We start from the raw sequence: 17700 nt of genomic DNA, 5'->3' as shown, positions 1-17700 counted from the left end.
GCTACCACGATACGTTTGGCTTGCGGTAAAAGGCAAAGAGCATGATCAATAGAGTAAACCAACATGGCGGACGGCATGGAGAATTTGAAGCTGACTGTAAACAAGGATTTTGCCAAGAAGTTCCACAAACAAAGAGAAAAGGCTGAACTTGATCAATGTAAGTACTGCAGAACATTTCATGAAGGCCTAAAAATTAGAACTGTGTGACCAGGGAACCGTTTTTGGTGCGTAATCGTTCGTGAGTTTTGGTCAAGTCGTTCACGTGTTTCAGGACCTGAACAATCGATGGAATCGATAATCGATGGCAATCGATAACAATCGATGACAATCGATATCAATTAATCGATTGATATTGATAATCGATGAACAATCGATCGCTAAAGTTTTTGTGATTATCGATTGTCATCGATTATCAATTTCATCGATAATCGATGACAATCGATCAATTAACTAACATCGATTTTCATCGATTATCAATATCATCGATTACCAATTCAATCGATCATTTAACTGCCATCGTTTTTCATTTGACTAGTATTTGTTAAATACGTTCACTTTAAAACACACGGTCTCTCTTGTATGTTATATTTTATTAGCAACAACAATGATAACCTTTCGAAAAAATGTCAATACAACGAGAAACTTACTAACTTAACAGTAATAAGGCACTAATTATTTAAAACAAACGTTTTGAGCTTAAGTCTTATTCGCCTCCATCAACGAAGCATACACTTTTAGGTCTGGTTTGCTTTCGAACCAACTCCTGGCAAAGTAAATAGAAATCGCAACTTACAGAATTCGTCGCTGTCTAAGTACAATGTTATTTTTCTAAAACTCTGTCTTGTAGTCCATAAACATCTTCTCGCTCGTCCGAAAAATTTCAAATCAAACAGTAGCAGAGAGAACTCAAAAATACGTCGTCCGTACGTCGGAACGAAAACGAGACAACAGTGGGAGTCTGGGGATGAGTTTCGCCTGTCACGTCCGCCATTTTTGACTCGGTCACGAAGAACGAAGTGTCTTTGGAATTCTAGCGCTAGCAAACAGTAGGAAACTCGAATGAAAAACAGAAACATTAAAGCTTATGATGTAAACTTCATCTCAATGGAAAGGTGCTTTTATTATTTTTTTTTACAAAACAACGTATGTAAGTATTTACTTCATGCTTCGGATTGATTGTGTGTTTAATGCCAATCGATGGCAATCGATGAAGTTCGCGACCACCAAAGTGTGATTATCGATTGATCATCGATTAGCCGATGCCAATCAACAGTAATTAATCGATTGTCATCGATTGATCGATTGATTTTCCGATCATGGATTTTCATCGATTGTTCAGGTCCTGCGTGTTTACAAATGTGTTTTCCTTCCAGTAAAACAGAAATTTGGTGACAAGGATCTTGACAATGAATCAGACTCAAGTTCATCTGAATCTGAAGATGAAGATGCACGAGTGAGTTTATTTTTTTTTAACTATAAAATGTTGATATTTTTATGCACATGTTGGCAGTTTCCACTGTGATCACTCTCACTCTTAAACTAGAAATCTTATTTTAAGAACAAATTTCTCAAAACAAATCGAGAATTAAGGACCTTTATTCTTAAATAAAAAACGGTCACCTTAAATCAAGTGATCGTTTTTTATTTAAGAACAAAGGTCCTTAATTCGCGATTTGTTTTGAGAAATTTGTACTGTAGACTCTCAGACTATTATAAAACGGGGGTGTGAGCAAATTTGCTGGGTTTTTTCCAAAAATGGGGAGAGCCAGAGAAGCTTGGCTTCTGTGTTCAAAAATACCAGTTATTGACTGCACATTAGGTCAAGATGGCTGACCAAGTTGGCCAAAGTTCTTTTTTTTTCTGCATGGTTATGGACCCAGGCTCAGTCAAGGTCAATATTTATAGATATATTTAAATATATAGATATTTATAAATATCCTGCCATCTTGATCAAACAAGCTTGGCCAATAAAGAATTCATTATATATGGCATAAAGAGCACTGTTTTTCTTGTGGGGCACGACAAGAAGTCGGAAGCATGCAAGATAGCCTTGCCCCACAGGTAGCCAATCATAGATTTGTGCAGGATTTGGTTAACCTTGCCTAAATTCCAATTCAATCGGGAATCCGAGAGTCACAGGTTTGTTAGTCCCAAGCCTATTATGTGCCACCCTTGAAAAATAATGTCAATTTAAATTAACTTGCCTGGTTACTGAGCTAGCCATGTAAAAATAAAGCAATATTTCACCTATAACATCCCCATCACTTATTGATTTGAACCATCAATATAACATGCATATGTTGTGGTTCAATTTTATATTTGGTTTAAAATTTTTCAAACCAGCTTGATTTTTATTTTCCATTGTCTTATGTTCATTATCATAATCTGAAACAAAGGGAAATGAAAATCAAACTGGTTTCAAAAATTTTAAACCAAAGATAAATTAAACCACAACACATATTTTATAAGGCTATTAGAAGACTTTAAATTCTTAGATACCGTAGTTGTGGTCAAAATGCAGGTTTTTAATTTCAAAATGTCACAATAGGATGTAAACTTTAAAATTGTGACCATGGATTCCCTATTATTCTTATTTTTAGGAGCTCACATCACAGAAAGAAAAAGATTTTTTGACTGTCCTTTCCATGATAAAGAATAAAGACCCAAAGATCTATAACAAGGAGTCGAAATTTTATCATGAGGATGGTACGAGTTTTTGTTTTTGGACATTTCAACAGTGTCGCTGTTGTTTCTACCATTTTTTGTATCATTCTGTCACTTTCATGTCTTGAAACTTGGCATTGAATGATTTTAGATTTTAAAGTCAGTTAGCTTTCAAGACAGTGTTTAATAATTAGATGTTTATGCTGCTTCCTTTAAACAGAAAAGAGTACTTCATCAGAAGAGGATGACAAAGAGCATGGGAAGCCTAAGAAGCCCATGTTTTTGAAAGATTATGAAAGAAAGGAGTTGCTAGAAAAGGGGAGGTTGGTAGCTACTAAATATGCAGATTACTGTTTTTGTTTATAGGTATTAAAAATGAAAACTGATTCTTTAAAAACACAATGCACATTCCATGATTACCTTATTATAGGAATATATCATAGCATTATAACAACATAAACAAAATTTAAGTGTAATAAAATTAATTAAAGAATGCCAATTTACGAAAAGTTCTGTTTTGATGCATGTAAACGTGTTTAAATAACAAAAAATTGAAATTCACATTAATAATATGTATCGTTTATTTCCTATAATAAGGTATTACAAAAGCAGTTCAATATGCCTAGCAGTGTTTTCCTTACTAATCATGAACTGTTGTTTGTTGTATCTTGTTAGCGAAGCATTCCTGAGTGATGAAGAAAGTGAAAATGAAAAAATAAATGAGGTAAGCTAAACCTGTAGTAGTAAGATGCAGTCAATAACAGAAACAAGGATTCACAGATTTTAGAGTTTTATGGTGTCACTAAATTACGCTGCAACAGTTGCATTCCTCAAAATGTTTGTAAAAACATGTGGTGGTTCAATTCAACATTACAGTTGCATCAACTGCTTTATGTTTCAGAACAGTCATTCATTATTCTGTTAGACCCTGATAAATCAAAGGTTGCTAGTATTGCCAAATCATTATTTTGGTTAATTACCTCTTAAATTGGGTATGAGTTTATCACTTAACAGGTTAAAGAAATAAAATTAGTGCATTTTCTTGTGAATTAGATAGACTCCTACAAGCAAAGGCTTGAAAACAACTTGAATTTCAGCTTGCCCAAGCTCTTCTCAATTTTTGCTTGCTTGTCTAGGCCCATGCAGAGGACTTGCCTGGGCCTTTACCAGTTGCCCGGATGGCACTTTTTCTGAGCCCTGCTCCTATCTTTTTTCACTCTTATGCATTGTTTTTTAGGGTAGAGCATCTCCTACTTTTGTGGAAGAGCAAAAACAAATCAAGGAAAGGTAAGTAACTAATAAATCACTTTTCAGTCTTTGTAACCAAATACAATTTGACAAAACATAAAAATAAGCTGGTCACAGCTTGAGACTTGAATCTGTCATTGGGTGAACATTGTTTCAGTTATCAGTAATACTATCGACTCGAGTTGTCAAAAATGTTGAGGAAGGTCTTTTTCAAAACTTATCCAGAGGATCACTGACCTCTGATACTCCTGGGCTCAAACCATTTATGTTTTACCATGATGCTCACCTTAAAATTATATCATCTTTTTGTGGTTGAAATAAGTGTAGGGTTATATTGATTTTATATTAATAGTTAAGTATTTTAGGGCTTTTATATGGATATTGTGCATTCTTGTAGGATGCTTCTAAAGGTTTTTTCTCAATCAAAAATAGTCATTTATCTTCCATACACATGCAACTTCCATAGACAGCCATTTTACAACTGAAAATGCTGCCTGAAGCCTGCCATTAATATAAATCTAATTTCTTATCAAAATGATATTTGTCAGTTTTAAGAAAGCCATTCAGGATAGTGAGAGTGATAATGATGATGAATTCCTGAAGGTCAGAGAGAAAACTTCAGAAGAAAAGGTGATTAAAATTAATATGTTATTGTACTGCTTGTTGGTGTTCCCATGTCAGTAATTCATTTTCAAGAATTAAAAGCAACAAAATTACTTTGTGAACAGAAGATAAAATTTGAAAACAAAATCGCAGTTGTGGAACAAAGAAAGGAGCTAAAAAAGTATGTGTTGTGGTTTAATTTTTTCTTTGGTTTAATTTTTTTCAAACTAGTTCGATTTTTAGTTCCCTTTGTTTTAGATTATGATAATGAATATGAAACAATGAAAAATAAAAATCAAACTGGTTTGAAAAATTTTAAACCAAAGATAAATTTAAACCACAACATATGCATCCTTATTCATGATCTGTTAATTTAATTAGGTTAGTTGCAAATGATTTCTTGAAATTTTAGTATTAGGAGTGAGTGAGGAAAACTTACAGTTCATGTGATGTATTTTTTTTTATCATCCTGCAATATTGATATATTTTTATAAACTGTTCTCACAGTAAACAATTTTTGACTATATTTTTCCTTTTTTTCAGCTATAGCTTTTTATTTTATCTTTTTTTGCATTGGCATGCTTTGATTGTACATGTAGATCTCTGTAGTTTGATGTTGAGAAAAGCAATACATTCAACCCTCCAAGTTAAGACCATTTTAGTCGCCATGGCGACTAAAATTTTGGAGCTGGCGACTAAATTGGAACCAAAGTCGCCAGCCTGGCGACTAAAATTGAGAAGAAGGATTGAAAGTGTAAGCTTAATTTAGCAACTAAAATTTTTCACTGGCGACCAAACCTGAGCAGTCGGTGGCCAAATGGCCACTAAGGAAAAAAATAAACTTGGAGGGTTGACATTATTATTTTTTTAACAGATGGAAGAGGAAAGAGCTTATGTTGAATGGTTAAAAGGACAACAGAATGTAAAGGACACAAAACCTGCTCTGGAAATGGTTAGTTGAAAGAAATATGATAGTAAAATAATACATTTATATCCTAATGGTTAGAAATAAGGTTAGAATTAGGCTTTCTGTCTCTAAGTGGCTCTGTTTGCTGCTATAGCTGTCATTTCTCCCCAGGACTCCAGACCTATCTCCCTCATCTCCCTTTCTATTCAGTGTTCTCCTCCACATTTGACATAGATAGCCCCTTCTGTTTTTACATCAGACACCCGTATAGGGGGAAAGCATATAATACTGCTTAATTGTTAGGGCTTGCTTTTATTAGTAACGGATCAGAGTCAGTGACAGATTTTAATCACAAGCACATTGCGTTATGATCTTGTGAAAATCAAACCGACAGAGAAGTAAAGAGTATCCAATTCTCCTTATTGTTATGAGAGACCACACTGAGATCATGTGCAAGACATGTCACGCGTGATAATATGATTTCCCTGATTGTTTTGTATCACTTGAAATAAACTCAGCTCAATAAAACAGTTGTATTGTGCACATCAGTCTTGATAAGTTTCCAGTTTATACCAGAACAAAATGCTTATACAATTTTTGAAAATTTTTGAAAAATAAACTAGTGGGCAGCACTCTGCGAACGATATTTGTTTTGTAAAACTGATTTATTCTCCTACGCGTTTCGTCCGACTGTCGCGGACTTCTTCAGGGAGTTTTACAAATTAGAATTACATGCTTGTATTTATACATAGTGTAAACCGTACAACTTATTTTTACATGTTATTTTACGGATTTACGTATAGGAAACAAGCAAAATTTCTACGCAGGGCATTACTAAGGTGTAGCATATGTGTGACATTTTTCTGTCATGACAAATGCGTGACATATTTATTTTTGGGGATCACAGATTTAGTACTAAATCTGTGATCCCCAAAAATAAATATGTCACGCATTTGTCATGACAGAAAAATGTCACACATATGCTACACCTTAGTAACGCCCTGCGTAGAAATTTTGCTTGTTTCCTATACGTAAATCCGTAAAATAACATGTAAAAATAAGTTGTACGGTTTACACTATGTATAAATACAAGCATGTAATTCTAATTTGTAAAACTCCCTGAAGAAGTCCGCGACAGTCGGACGAAACGCGTAGGAGAATAAATCAGTTTTACAAAACAAATATCGTTCGCAGAGTGCTGCCCACTAGTTTATTTTTCAAAAAATAAATATGTCACGCATTTGTCATGACAGAAAAATGTCACACATATGCTACACCTTAGTAACGCCCTGCGTAGAAATTTTGCTTGTTTCCTATACGTAAATCCGTAAAATAACATGTAAAAATAAGTTGTACGGTTTACACTATGTATAAATACAAGCATGTAATTCTAATTTGTAAAACTCCCTGAAGAAGTCCGCGACAGTCGGACGAAACGCGTAGGAGAATAAATCAGTTTTACAAAACAAATATCGTTCGCAGAGTGCTGCCCACTAGTTTATTTTTCAAAAATTGATCAGAGTCAGTGACAGATTTTAATCACAAGCACATTGCGTTATGATCTTGTGAAAATCAAACCGACAGAGAAGTAAAGAGTATCCAATTCTCCTTATTGTTATGAGAGACCACACTGAGATCATGTGCAAGACATGTCACGCGTGATAATATGATTTCCCTGATTGTTTTGTATCACTTGAAATAAACTCAGCTCAATAAAACAGTTGTATTGTGCACATCAGTCTTGATAAGTTTCCAGTTTATACCAGAACAAAATGCTTATAATTTATATGACTTTGTCCCTTATGAGGTTGTGAAAATTAGATTTTTTGGAGTCGCAAGCAGAAAGGAAGTAGTACTTGGAGGGCCTGAGAACAAGCATCGTGACTGGTTTAATCTCTGAACTGATTTTCGCACAATTCTTGTAATGTGAAGTTCCAAAAATTATTCATACCTCCCCCACGGAAGGGATTTTTCCTAAGACCTACCTACCCCTATGGAAATTCCAAATAAGCTTCATACCATTACATTTCCTTCAAAGGTTTTGGTCTCTCTGAGACCTCCCAACCCCTAGGAATTTCCAAACAGTTTTTGACTATGTCCCAAACCGCAGGAATTTCCAACCCCTACTGTGGGGGGGGGGGGGATATGGACATTTTTGGAACTACATGTAAACAGTGTAAGTTGTGAGAATTGTACACTTGATTACCCTTTTGAATTGCATTTACAGGATGCATTGCGACGTTACTGGATGGACCCCAGTTTGGATGAAGGTGAACAGTTCTTGAGAGATTACATTCTCGACAGAAATTACATTGAGAAGGATTCGGAAAGGTATAGCCTGACTTTTCTTTTTCATTCAAGTTAATTAAAATCATAGCTCTGGTAAACAAAATGTTTGCTCTTCATTCACTTAATTCTCTGTTGTTTCAGAATTCCAACTTATAATGAGATTGTTGGTGATGACGATGAGGTACTAGAAACGAGTAAATGACTGCAAAGGAATTTAACAGTGCTTTAAATTAAAAGTTAAATTCTACAGCGAAACCTGTATTAGGGAGAAACCCTTGCAGATTATACCCTAGGAATATCTAGGCCAATCTGTAAGCCTCATCAGATTTTTACTAGCAATTGGGTGGAAGAATTTAATTAGAAATTTTCAAGCAATGGAACCGACAATTTTAAACGGTTTTTAGGTGTCCATGTCTACTTAATACAGTCAAGTATAATTTACAGGAAATAAAATTTATAAGGAATATAAAGTTTGGGACCTATTAAGCTACTGTTTGCTTTAAAGGGCGTCTGCTTAATATTGTTTCCACTTAATACAGGCTTCACTGTACATGTAGTTCTTGCTTGCTTACTGCATTCATTTCTTGTGTTGTACAGCTTTCTGTTGGAATTTATAACTAATCAGACTTTTAATGTTTTTCTCTAGGATGAGTCAGAAGTTGAAAAACAGGAAGAATTTGAAAGAAAATTTAATTTCAGATTTGAGGAACCAGATGCAGAGTTTGTAAGTAGCATCAACCCATTTAGGGGTGTTTAATAATAAGTAAAATCTACCAGTCCACTGATCAATAAAAAGGCCGCAAAGATAATAATTTTGGGCTTGTCGCAGAAGTGTGGCGTGTGTGGCATTTGGTTAGTGTATCAAAAGACTAGTGCAGTGCTGCCACTGTCATGATTTGTGTTATAACATCTGTACCTTTACTCTCACAGCACCCCTCTCCACCTAGGGGTAACCTGCAATGGATTAGTACAGTAAAAACCTGCGTATAAGAACAAGTGGATTAAGAACACCCAGGCCTGATTTTAGGAAATAAAGTACCATTTATATAAGAACACATTCAGCCTGAAAAATGAAAGTTGTTCTTATATGGAAAAATATCAAAGATCAACACTACTTTTCATTGCACACATAATAGTTCCACCCCAATTACAGTATAGTATTGCCTTGATTTATCAATTTTATTAAAATTAAAATACAATTGTGTGCATATATATTGATTTCATCTATTGGTAGCCTAGTATGTTCCTTATTTTAAGAAACATTTTTTAAGAACACTTAAGAACACTTACAGGCTGATTTTGCAGATTATAACCCTTTATATAAGAACCAAATCAGCCTGAACCGCCAAAATAGGTGTTCTTATACGCGGGTTTTTACTGTATCCCATCTAGGGGGTGTAGCGGTAATCATAGTTGCTTCAGCTAAGGGACGTCAAGGCAAGCAATGATGAACCATCAGTTCTCCTCAAGATTTACATCTTATCTTACATCTATTTTCATCTCGAAAATTAGAGCAATCACCATGTTAGAAAGTATTGAGATTGTAAAGAAGTAACTAAACATCTTTTTTGCAACTTTAGATCAAAACATATCCACGCACCATACAAGGATCAGTGAGAAAAACAGATGAACGTAGAAAAGAAAAAAGAAAGCAAAGAGATTTGAAAAAGGAAAAGGTCAGTAAAGATTTAGAGTAGTTAACACAATTTTGTATTGCTAGGTTTTAGTGCTGTTTTGTAACTTTTTTATTTATTTCTTTGTCAATCCAGGAGAAAGAACAGAAACGTGAGGAACTTAAAAGATTAAAAAACCTCAAGAGAAAAGAGATTATGGAGAAACTTGAAAAATTAAAAGGTTAATATTTTATATTACGTCAAGTCATATTTTCTTGTTCTGTACTGTGATGTACCTAATGTTAGTTAATGTGAGTTAATTTAAAGGGGCTACGTCACAGGGATTTTGCGGATTTTTTGGTCTAAACTGTTCTGAAATTAGTAGAAGGTAACTTAACCCATGAAAAATCATCTGTGAACATCTAAAGAAAGATATAACCTTTATTTGGTGATAGAAATCAAGCTACAGCTAAAAATATCAACTTTTTTGAAGACACGCAGAAACAACTTGAAAAGGTAAGCCTTAATTTTTCAAATTGCAATCCATTTCCATCTGAGCAATCCGCGACCAAATAATTATGCTTGTTAACAGTTTCAGTGCTCTAATATATCAATTTTTAATTTGAAATGGACGATTATTTTTTAGGTTTCGTACGACACAAATATAAATTTGAGCTGTTAAAAAATCTGGAAAAATCCATGACAAAGCCCCTTTTGTAATGCGCTTTTGAATATTTTTATAGAAAAAGCGCAATATAAGTATTAAATATTATAATTATTATTATTATTATTATTATTATTATTATTATTAATAACAATCCTAATGATTGATAGACTTTTAGAAGTCTTGCTGACTTGCAAACTTAAGTGATCAATGTTTAACTCTCTTTCAAAATAATTCATTCTTGTTTATAGAAATCACTGGAAACCCTAATGTGGGTTTTAAAGAGGAAGATATTGAAGGTGACTTTGATCCCAAGAAATATGACGAGGCAATGCAGGTAATCTCAAACAAAGGAAAATCAAAATCAGTGGAACCTTACATCACCAGTCGTGGGAATATTAAAGTGCCAGTTTTGGCTAATCTTTGTTGAAGCACTCAAAGAATTTCCAAATTATTTTATCCAATTGAAAACTAGCACGAACGCTCACGAGTTCTCCAAAAGACGTCGCGTGTATATATACCTCATATATGTTGCTTAGCAACTTTGGAGACAAAAACCGCAGGCTCAGTCACTTCTCAGAGAAGTGATGTTGCCATCAGGCATCAACTGGCACTTGTTCCCCCGACTGTCACAGCCTGTTGGATTATGATTGTGGGGTGATTTACATTGTAAGCTTGTATAACTACTGTGCGCTGTTTTATATAGTTCACATGTAACTTTTTCATTGTGATCCTGTCACAGAAAGCATTCAATGAACAATTTTATGAAGAAGATGAAAATGAAAAGCCTGTATTTGAAGATGATTTGGATGATATAGGTCAGTATTGTGTCAGAACAGTGTATACCATACCAGGTAGCCTTCATTCCCTGTCCACGCTAATCCAGATAAATTTGAAAATGCATGTTTTTTCTCCAGATAGGCCAACCGTCCACACTAAAACGGCGTTTGAGGTCACCGAAAACAGAGCTTTGTGAAAAAGATATGAAAACGATAGTGTGAAAGGAAAACATTTTATCCGTTTTCAAATTTATCCAGTTTTCTTGTGAACGGGGCCTTAGTCCTCTGGGAAGTAGAACTGTGCAATTTTTGTTTGTTTGTGATATTGGTGTGTCTGTGATGAGCAATGAAGATAAAAAGTCTCGTTCGTATGAATATGACTGATTAAATATATGTTACTGAACTCTCACAGAAAACTCCAAATACAAATGTGTATATGTCTATGTGAAGGTGTTCTTGGCTGTTTGTATTCATTTCCAAGTTAAATTTGATGCTCTGTGTTCTTTTACAGAAAACTGGGATGAATGGGAAGGTGATTATAATGAAAATGTAGAGGTTGGACAGCAAGAAAATGGAACATTTGGTAAAGTAAAGCTTATTTTTACTAATTTCTTTTTCCTTTTGCCATGAACTTTCAAGGAAAGGAAAAAAGAGAAACTGGATCTACTTTACAAACATACCTTGCACACACCTTTTAGACCTTGTCATTCTGCAAGAAATGGTAAACGACTCTTTTGTCAAATTAACCACTTTAAAACATTCTGTGGAGAAAAATAAACGGCCCTTGCCAACATTGACTTCAACAGGATCCTCAAATAGAATTTAATCTATATTTTAATTAGTTCATTGTTTTATCCTTTCAGAACCTCACAGTGAAGACCCACACTTTAATGTAGGTATTTTAATCAATCGGTAGCCTGCGAAAATCTCGGAAAGCCTGTTCGCAGGGAGGCTAATCAATCGGTTATGTTACAAAGGCTCAGTAATTTATCCATTGATTGTCAGAACTTAAACAGCACACAGTGACTAGTAGCTCACCTCCTGTTTGTCTGACTTAAAGTTAAAATTCTGCTATTTTAATTAATCCCTCCCTCCTAGGGTACAACCCAAGTCATTAAATAATTTCGGTTCTACCTTAAGTAAACCCTAAACTGCAGCCATTCAAGTTGCTGAGCACGTGTTTCATAGGGCGCCTTGGCACTTTTGGGACGTTAAGTGTTATTTTTTAAAAATTTTATTTTGTAATGAAGTAAACCTACCATTTCTTCGCTTCCTTGCCCCTTCTCATTGTAAAACAAAATTTAGTTTTTGCTGTCATTGACAAAGTATTTAGCGCGTTTCATTGTTTTTAGATGGATGCAGATTATCATGAAAATGAAGATGATCCAAGCACGTTTGAAGGAAGGAAAAGAAAAGGAAAATCAAAATTCGCTCGAGTTGTTGCACAGAAAAAACCTGTCTTTGATCCAGGTGGGTTGCTGATTTTGAACGGGATATTCCAGTGTTTCTTGGCGAAACATAAAAACAGCTAGTAGCTGAAAAAACGTTGTTCAGGGAAATGATTCATAGCCATGCTGATAGAGATACCCAAAAAATTGAATTGCGTGTCATTGCGTGCCATCTCCCCCCCCCCCCTTCCCCCGGATAATCAGATCACGTGGCACCCCTTCTAAATCTGTTTCTAACACCAAGAAGAACCATTGTGCTAATTTTTGTGGTTTGTTCCACTCTGTAAATGCTTCGCCTAAAATGGCGTTAACCCACCTGGCTATTAGTCGCCAGTCATTCATACAACGCTGTTGCTTTAGTTTCTGTTTAGAGCAGTATTCAATTGAGTGTCGCAAAACCAAAATTAAAGTAATCACTCTGGCCAATCACAAAGGACACAGACAATCCAGTGAACCAATCAAAACACCAAGCAAATACATGTAACTGACGCGAAGCGCGGGAAAACCTGCGCTAGTAAGTCACGATTGGTTTTTGTTTTACTTCTGATTGGCTAAGAAAGTGGCGCGAGTTTTTTAAACCAATCACTAAGCGTAGTAACGCAAAACCAAAGCAAATGCGAATTACATTGAGCTTTGTAAAGCGCATTGAGCTTTGTAAATGCGCTATATAAGCACCTATATCATTCATCATTCATTCAATTACTTTCGACACTCCATAGAAACAGCTCCATCTAGGCGAAAGCGTTAGCTAACAAGTTGTTTTGTTTCGTTCTTTTCATAGACGAGAAAACATTTGAAGATTATTTTGATGAGTATTACAAACTGGATTATGAGGATGTTATTGGAGACATGCCTTGTAGATTCAAATATCGACAAGTTGTACCAAATGACTTCGGACTCACAACAGAAGAGGTATTTATTGAACTTGTGTTGATGTGGTTGCAAGAAGATGAAGAGCAGACCGCATTTTGAGGGTTGCTTTTCAGATAGACTCTCTAGAAACACTTGCTGGGAAGAAAAGAAAAAGAAACGTCACTTCATTTTTGGTCTGTTATTGTTATACTTTTTCCCTTGTTTACGTCTCTAAGCTCGAAGTTAGAGATTTCCCCCCCATAATATATGGTCATTTATTGGAGATAAAAGCCAGCAGGCCAATGCCATTGCGTGGCACACGAGCCAGTTGTGGTCATTTGCTTTTATTTTCCAGTTTCCTCTTTGATAACAACATCGATATATCGATATACTGATTCATGAGTTTACCGTGATCAAATAACATGACTTAGCTTTTGAGCTGCCTTTACCGTGTTGCTGTTGATTCAATGCTTCCTAGAGATATACCGTAAATGATCGTAACCCAGTGATTGACTGTTGACAAACTCGTAATCTGATTAGCTACGAACGCGTCATCTATTGACCGATTGTCAGCCGGTTGAAAACCCGGGAGTCTTGTATTCTTATTGACATTTACGAGCGATCTGATTTTTTAGTATTTAAACTGAAGGAAAACTGCGCAAATATCGCGAAATGTTATCTTTCTTGGTTTGTTTGTCGGTAATTGTGAGTAACAATAGTTCTTTCCTTCTTTTCCCCCCAGATTTTATCTTGCCCTGACAAAGAATTGAACCAGTGGGTATCAGTGAAAAAGACTTCTCAATACAGGTAAACCGCCATAAATTTTCCAGATATTCTTGTCAGTCACACCAGTGAACCCCACACCTACAGTACAAAAAATTTCAGGATGCAGTATGCAGCATGTTTGTCAAATTTGAACCTGTTTTATTGTCTAGCTACCACGAATCTTCTATAACTAAGGCTGTGTTCACACTTGGTGCCTGGCCACAGTGCCCGAGTACGATTCTCACTGGGCACTAATGTGAACACACTACTTTTTCAAGTGCCCACGCCATAATTCGGGCACGGTGCCCTTGCCCGGGTACAAGTTCGAGACCTTGTTCTCTGGCACTTAATGGTACTTGGGTACTTTGGTTTTCTGTGTGTGAACACGACACTATTTTTTGCCAGTTCTTAGGTACCAGTGCTGGGGCACTAAGTGTGAACACGGCCTTAGTGGTAGAGCATCCAAAGTACTAATCGGAAGGTCACAGATTCGACTCCTGTTTGGAGCACCCGGAATTTCTTTTTCCGAGTAGGCCTGTATGATTTACAGAAAACTTCATCTTTTACAGTCAAAACAGTTGTATCAGGTGTAGTAGTAGAAGAACTTAAAAATCACGCTTTAACTTTCCTATCAACAATTGCTAGTAAAGCTTGAATAAAAGATCTCTTTTGATGTTTGAGATTGAAGTTTTTGTTCTCTAACGAGCAAGTTTTCAAGCATACTCCGGCACAAAATCTCGCTTGAACAAACGCAAATATGTTTCACATATGAAGTTTAAGTGCTTTCTTTTACCTCGCAGAGCTGAAAGGGAAGAATATCAAGATGTGAAAAAGTACCGCAAGCGAGGTAGAGATCTACAGAGAAAGAAAAGGATTCTTACCTCACTGGCCGAGACAGAAAGGTCTGTTCTGTATGGGAATAGAAACTGCGTTATTTTACTGGCTACCTTTTGAAATTTAATTTTTGGCTGTAAGGGCTAAAAATAAATGTTTAGAGTTTATCCCAAAGAATAACAATCGTTATCTTAAACCTACAAACTGACTGGTGCCAATTTTGCTTTCTTCCCATAGTAGCAAAGCATGTAAAAAAATTTCATTGTTATTAAGGCGAGTTTATTAATTTATGTTTTCTTTTTTACAGTACAAATGAAGAAAACGCGAAGAGGAAAAAGCTCTCTGGGAATAGTTTGCCGAAAAAGGCTAAATTGCATGAAAATACTGTTGATAATAATGAAGCACTTCAACAAACTAACAGCAGAACTGTAACGAAAACGGAAAATCCCTCCAGCAATACAATAAATGACAGTGAAGGGGAGAATAAAACCCTTGAGACTTCAGAAGAAGGAAATCCACCGATAAAACGACAGAAAAGTCAGAAGGATAAAGAAGAATTATTAAGGAAGAGAAAACAAAAGCAAGGAAATGCAAAGCGAAAGAGACTCACATTCAAGGAGATGAAGGAACTTGCAGTCAAACGACGACTGCAAAGACAATTCAGAGGAGCAAAGAAAAAACAGCTGAGTAATCTATCGGCTTCACGGCTGGCATCGTACGGTTTGACGAAGAAGAAAAAGAAGAAATTGTAGTTTTGCTGTAATAATTGTAATGAGTTTATTGACAACTGGATTTGTCGATGAAGTTGGAAATGAGCCCACCCACATTTCTCCTCTGAGTCGCATGACTAAGCTCTCTGACCCCTCCCCTCCACAGGCTTATGTTGCACCTTTATTCTGTGGAATGGAAAACAATATAATAGGGAGGGAGGGAGGCTGGGCAGAGAAAATTGCCTTAAACCTCGACTGCAATAAATGGTTTCAAAACGAGACCACTGACCAACCACAGATGTGATTTAGTAATTGTTTCCTCATAGTTACACTGTTAAGAAAATAAATCGCGGGCGCATCACTTTGATATGCGCAATCCCATTTTACACCAGGCCCCATAGCGTATTACAGTCAACTCTCGTTATAGCGGACACGCTCGGGACTTCGTTTAGTGTCCGTAATAGCGAGAGTCCGTAATAGCGGGGTGTGAGGAAAAAAATGGCGTTAACAAAGGTTCAATAGTATGGGCTATGACGAGCTTATCAACAGTCGTGAAACAACTCAGTAGTCGTTAGGTATGGAGAATGACAATGGTCGAGGGTTTGAGGGTTTGATTTCTCCAAAGGAGTCGTCTGGAAGAAAAGGGCGCAAGCTGAAGTAAAAAAGCAAAGTCTGGTGTACAGCTACTAAAGCAATTGATGCAAAAATAATTATTGCAGAAGACTTCTAGTATTCAACACACTGCAATTTTCCGTAATAATGTTATGTGAGAAGTTCATGGTGTCCGCTTTATCGAGAGTCAAAACAATAAAATTGTTCTTTTGGTACCACGAAAGTGTCCGTAATTCCGTAATAGCGGGAGTCATTTCCAGTCAAACCTCTATAACTTTCGCCGGGGATCTGAATTATGTCCGTAATAGCGGGGTGTCCGCAAGGCGAGAGTTGACTGTAGTGCGTTTTAGCGTGAACACATCAAGCGCGCGAGCGAGCGCGCTTTCTAATTAATGACGGGAAAATCCATTGTAATTACATAGTAAATAGTGATTTTTTTTACTTGCATTTGTGAAACGATTGCGAAGAGCGAAATCATTGGCTCAATCGATCATGACGGTAGTATTGAAGCCTTTATGACGCCATTGCTATTTGTTCATAAATTCGAAATTAATGAATAAACGAATTTCGTCATAATTATCTTCTCGAACTAAGTTTCCAAGAGCCCATAGAACGTGTATTACGATCTTTTATTTGATAGTTTTCGGTTGCATTCGAGTTTTTTTTTCGTAAATCTTGTGAGTGAACGAAGGCGAGTGAGTTCCGGATAAACATCGACGTTTGCAATGTACAACGACGAATTCGAAGATTCCGATGAAGAGATTTTTTATCCAAGTAACGAAGCTATAGTACGAGAAGATATCGATCGACCACGAAGAAGTCGCGATGGTTCACTAGAATCGGCGCTTTTCCGTGACCACGCTTTGCCGAGAGGCCAACCACGTGACCGCCGCGACGACTACATCCGGGAGCTGCATGACGCTTTAGACAGACAAGAACAAGAAATCAAAGATCTCGACACCAAGCTACGAGAGATGAGGGGAGAAGTTCGAGAATACTTCTCCAATTTGGAACAAAAACTGTCCTGCTTTGAAGAGAAAGTGGACTTCGTCATAAACCTGGTTTCGTCTTGGGTTCATCACCCTGCCAAAGGAGATCGCAGATGTCGAGGATTTTGTGTCAAACATGTCCGAACTGACAAGTGTCTGTGTCGTGGTTTGAAAGAACCGCACCGATGTTGTGGTCGTATTGGTGGAATTTGCGACTGTTGATGCTCCACAGGCAAAGAAGAAATTCTCCTAACTGGCCTCAAAACATTTCCTATAAAGCCAGTTGAGAGAATTTGTTTGAGCATTTAGACCATTCAATTTTGGTGATCACTTAGTTAATCGATGTTGTGTAGAGAAATTCACTGTTCAGACAACGCAACTTTTTCTTTTCAAGAGGCTTGTGAGTGGGCCCATTACATAAATCAGCCAATCATATCAACGTTACGACCATGTACCGAAATCCACTGTTAAACGTCTTTGGACACAAAAAGGACGAAAGTACAGTTTACCAAAGTAGTATTTTCGATGGCAAATACTGATTTTGTCTGTTGTCTTAAATTAATTTGTTCATGTTAATTACTTGTCAATGAAAACGCGTCCCAGTACATGACTAATATTTTTATTGCGCAAGACCTTTTTAAGTTTCTTTGAAATGATTTTATGTAGAGCAGTCCACCTTACTGCTGTTGTTGTGTTTAAAATTAAAGCGCACATCGCTAGACT

General features: G+C 36.3%; 2 protein-coding genes across 2 annotated transcripts; both read left to right on the top strand.

Moving 5' to 3' along the window:
- The first annotated feature begins 29 nt into the window (after positions 1-29).
- LOC144638141 (protein KRI1 homolog) lies at positions 30-15673 on the top strand. Its single transcript, XM_078497335.1, has 22 exons — positions 30-157; positions 1374-1453; positions 2601-2706; positions 2885-2987; positions 3340-3388; positions 3902-3951; positions 4461-4542; positions 5390-5467; positions 7650-7753; positions 7853-7892; positions 8358-8435; positions 9292-9387; positions 9481-9565; positions 10240-10325; positions 10731-10806; positions 11279-11350; positions 11631-11659; positions 12120-12237; positions 12997-13127; positions 13810-13874; positions 14633-14734; positions 14974-15673. The coding sequence occupies exons 1-22, from the start codon at positions 64-66 to the stop codon at positions 15416-15418; spliced, it is 2169 nt and encodes a 722-aa protein (XP_078353461.1). The 5' UTR covers positions 30-63; the 3' UTR covers positions 15419-15673.
- Positions 15674-16568: 895 nt separating this feature from the next.
- LOC144638317 (uncharacterized) lies at positions 16569-17696 on the top strand. The gene has a single exon (XM_078497548.1). The coding sequence runs from the start codon at positions 16714-16716 to the stop codon at positions 17197-17199; it is 486 nt and encodes a 161-aa protein (XP_078353674.1). The 5' UTR covers positions 16569-16713; the 3' UTR covers positions 17200-17696.
- Positions 17697-17700: the final 4 nt, after the last annotated feature.

This window comes from Oculina patagonica, chromosome 14 (assembly GCF_052425735.1).
Source record: "Oculina patagonica isolate OP01 chromosome 14, crgOcupat, whole genome shotgun sequence".
Classification (NCBI taxonomy): domain Eukaryota; kingdom Metazoa; phylum Cnidaria; class Anthozoa; order Scleractinia; family Oculinidae; genus Oculina; species Oculina patagonica.
The sequence above is the reverse complement of the archived record's forward strand: the minus strand, read 5'-3'. Positions and strand labels throughout refer to the sequence as shown.

What these genes read in the sequence shown, in the direction of transcription:
- LOC144638141 (XM_078497335.1), top strand. Translation starts at nt 64, where the DNA reads ATGGCGGACGGCATGGAGAATTTGAAGCTGACTGTAAACAAGGATTTT. An exon ending in GAGTTGCTAGAAAAGGGGAG is followed by an intron (nt 2,988 to 3,339) that starts GTTGGTAGCTAC and finishes GTATCTTGTTAG; the next exon opens with CGAAGCATTCCTGAGTGATG. An exon ending in CAAAACCTGCTCTGGAAATG is followed by an intron (nt 5,468 to 7,649) that starts GTTAGTTGAAAG and finishes TTGCATTTACAG; the next exon opens with GATGCATTGCGACGTTACTG.
- LOC144638317 (XM_078497548.1), top strand. Translation starts at nt 16,714, where the DNA reads ATGTACAACGACGAATTCGAAGATTCCGATGAAGAGATTTTTTATCCA.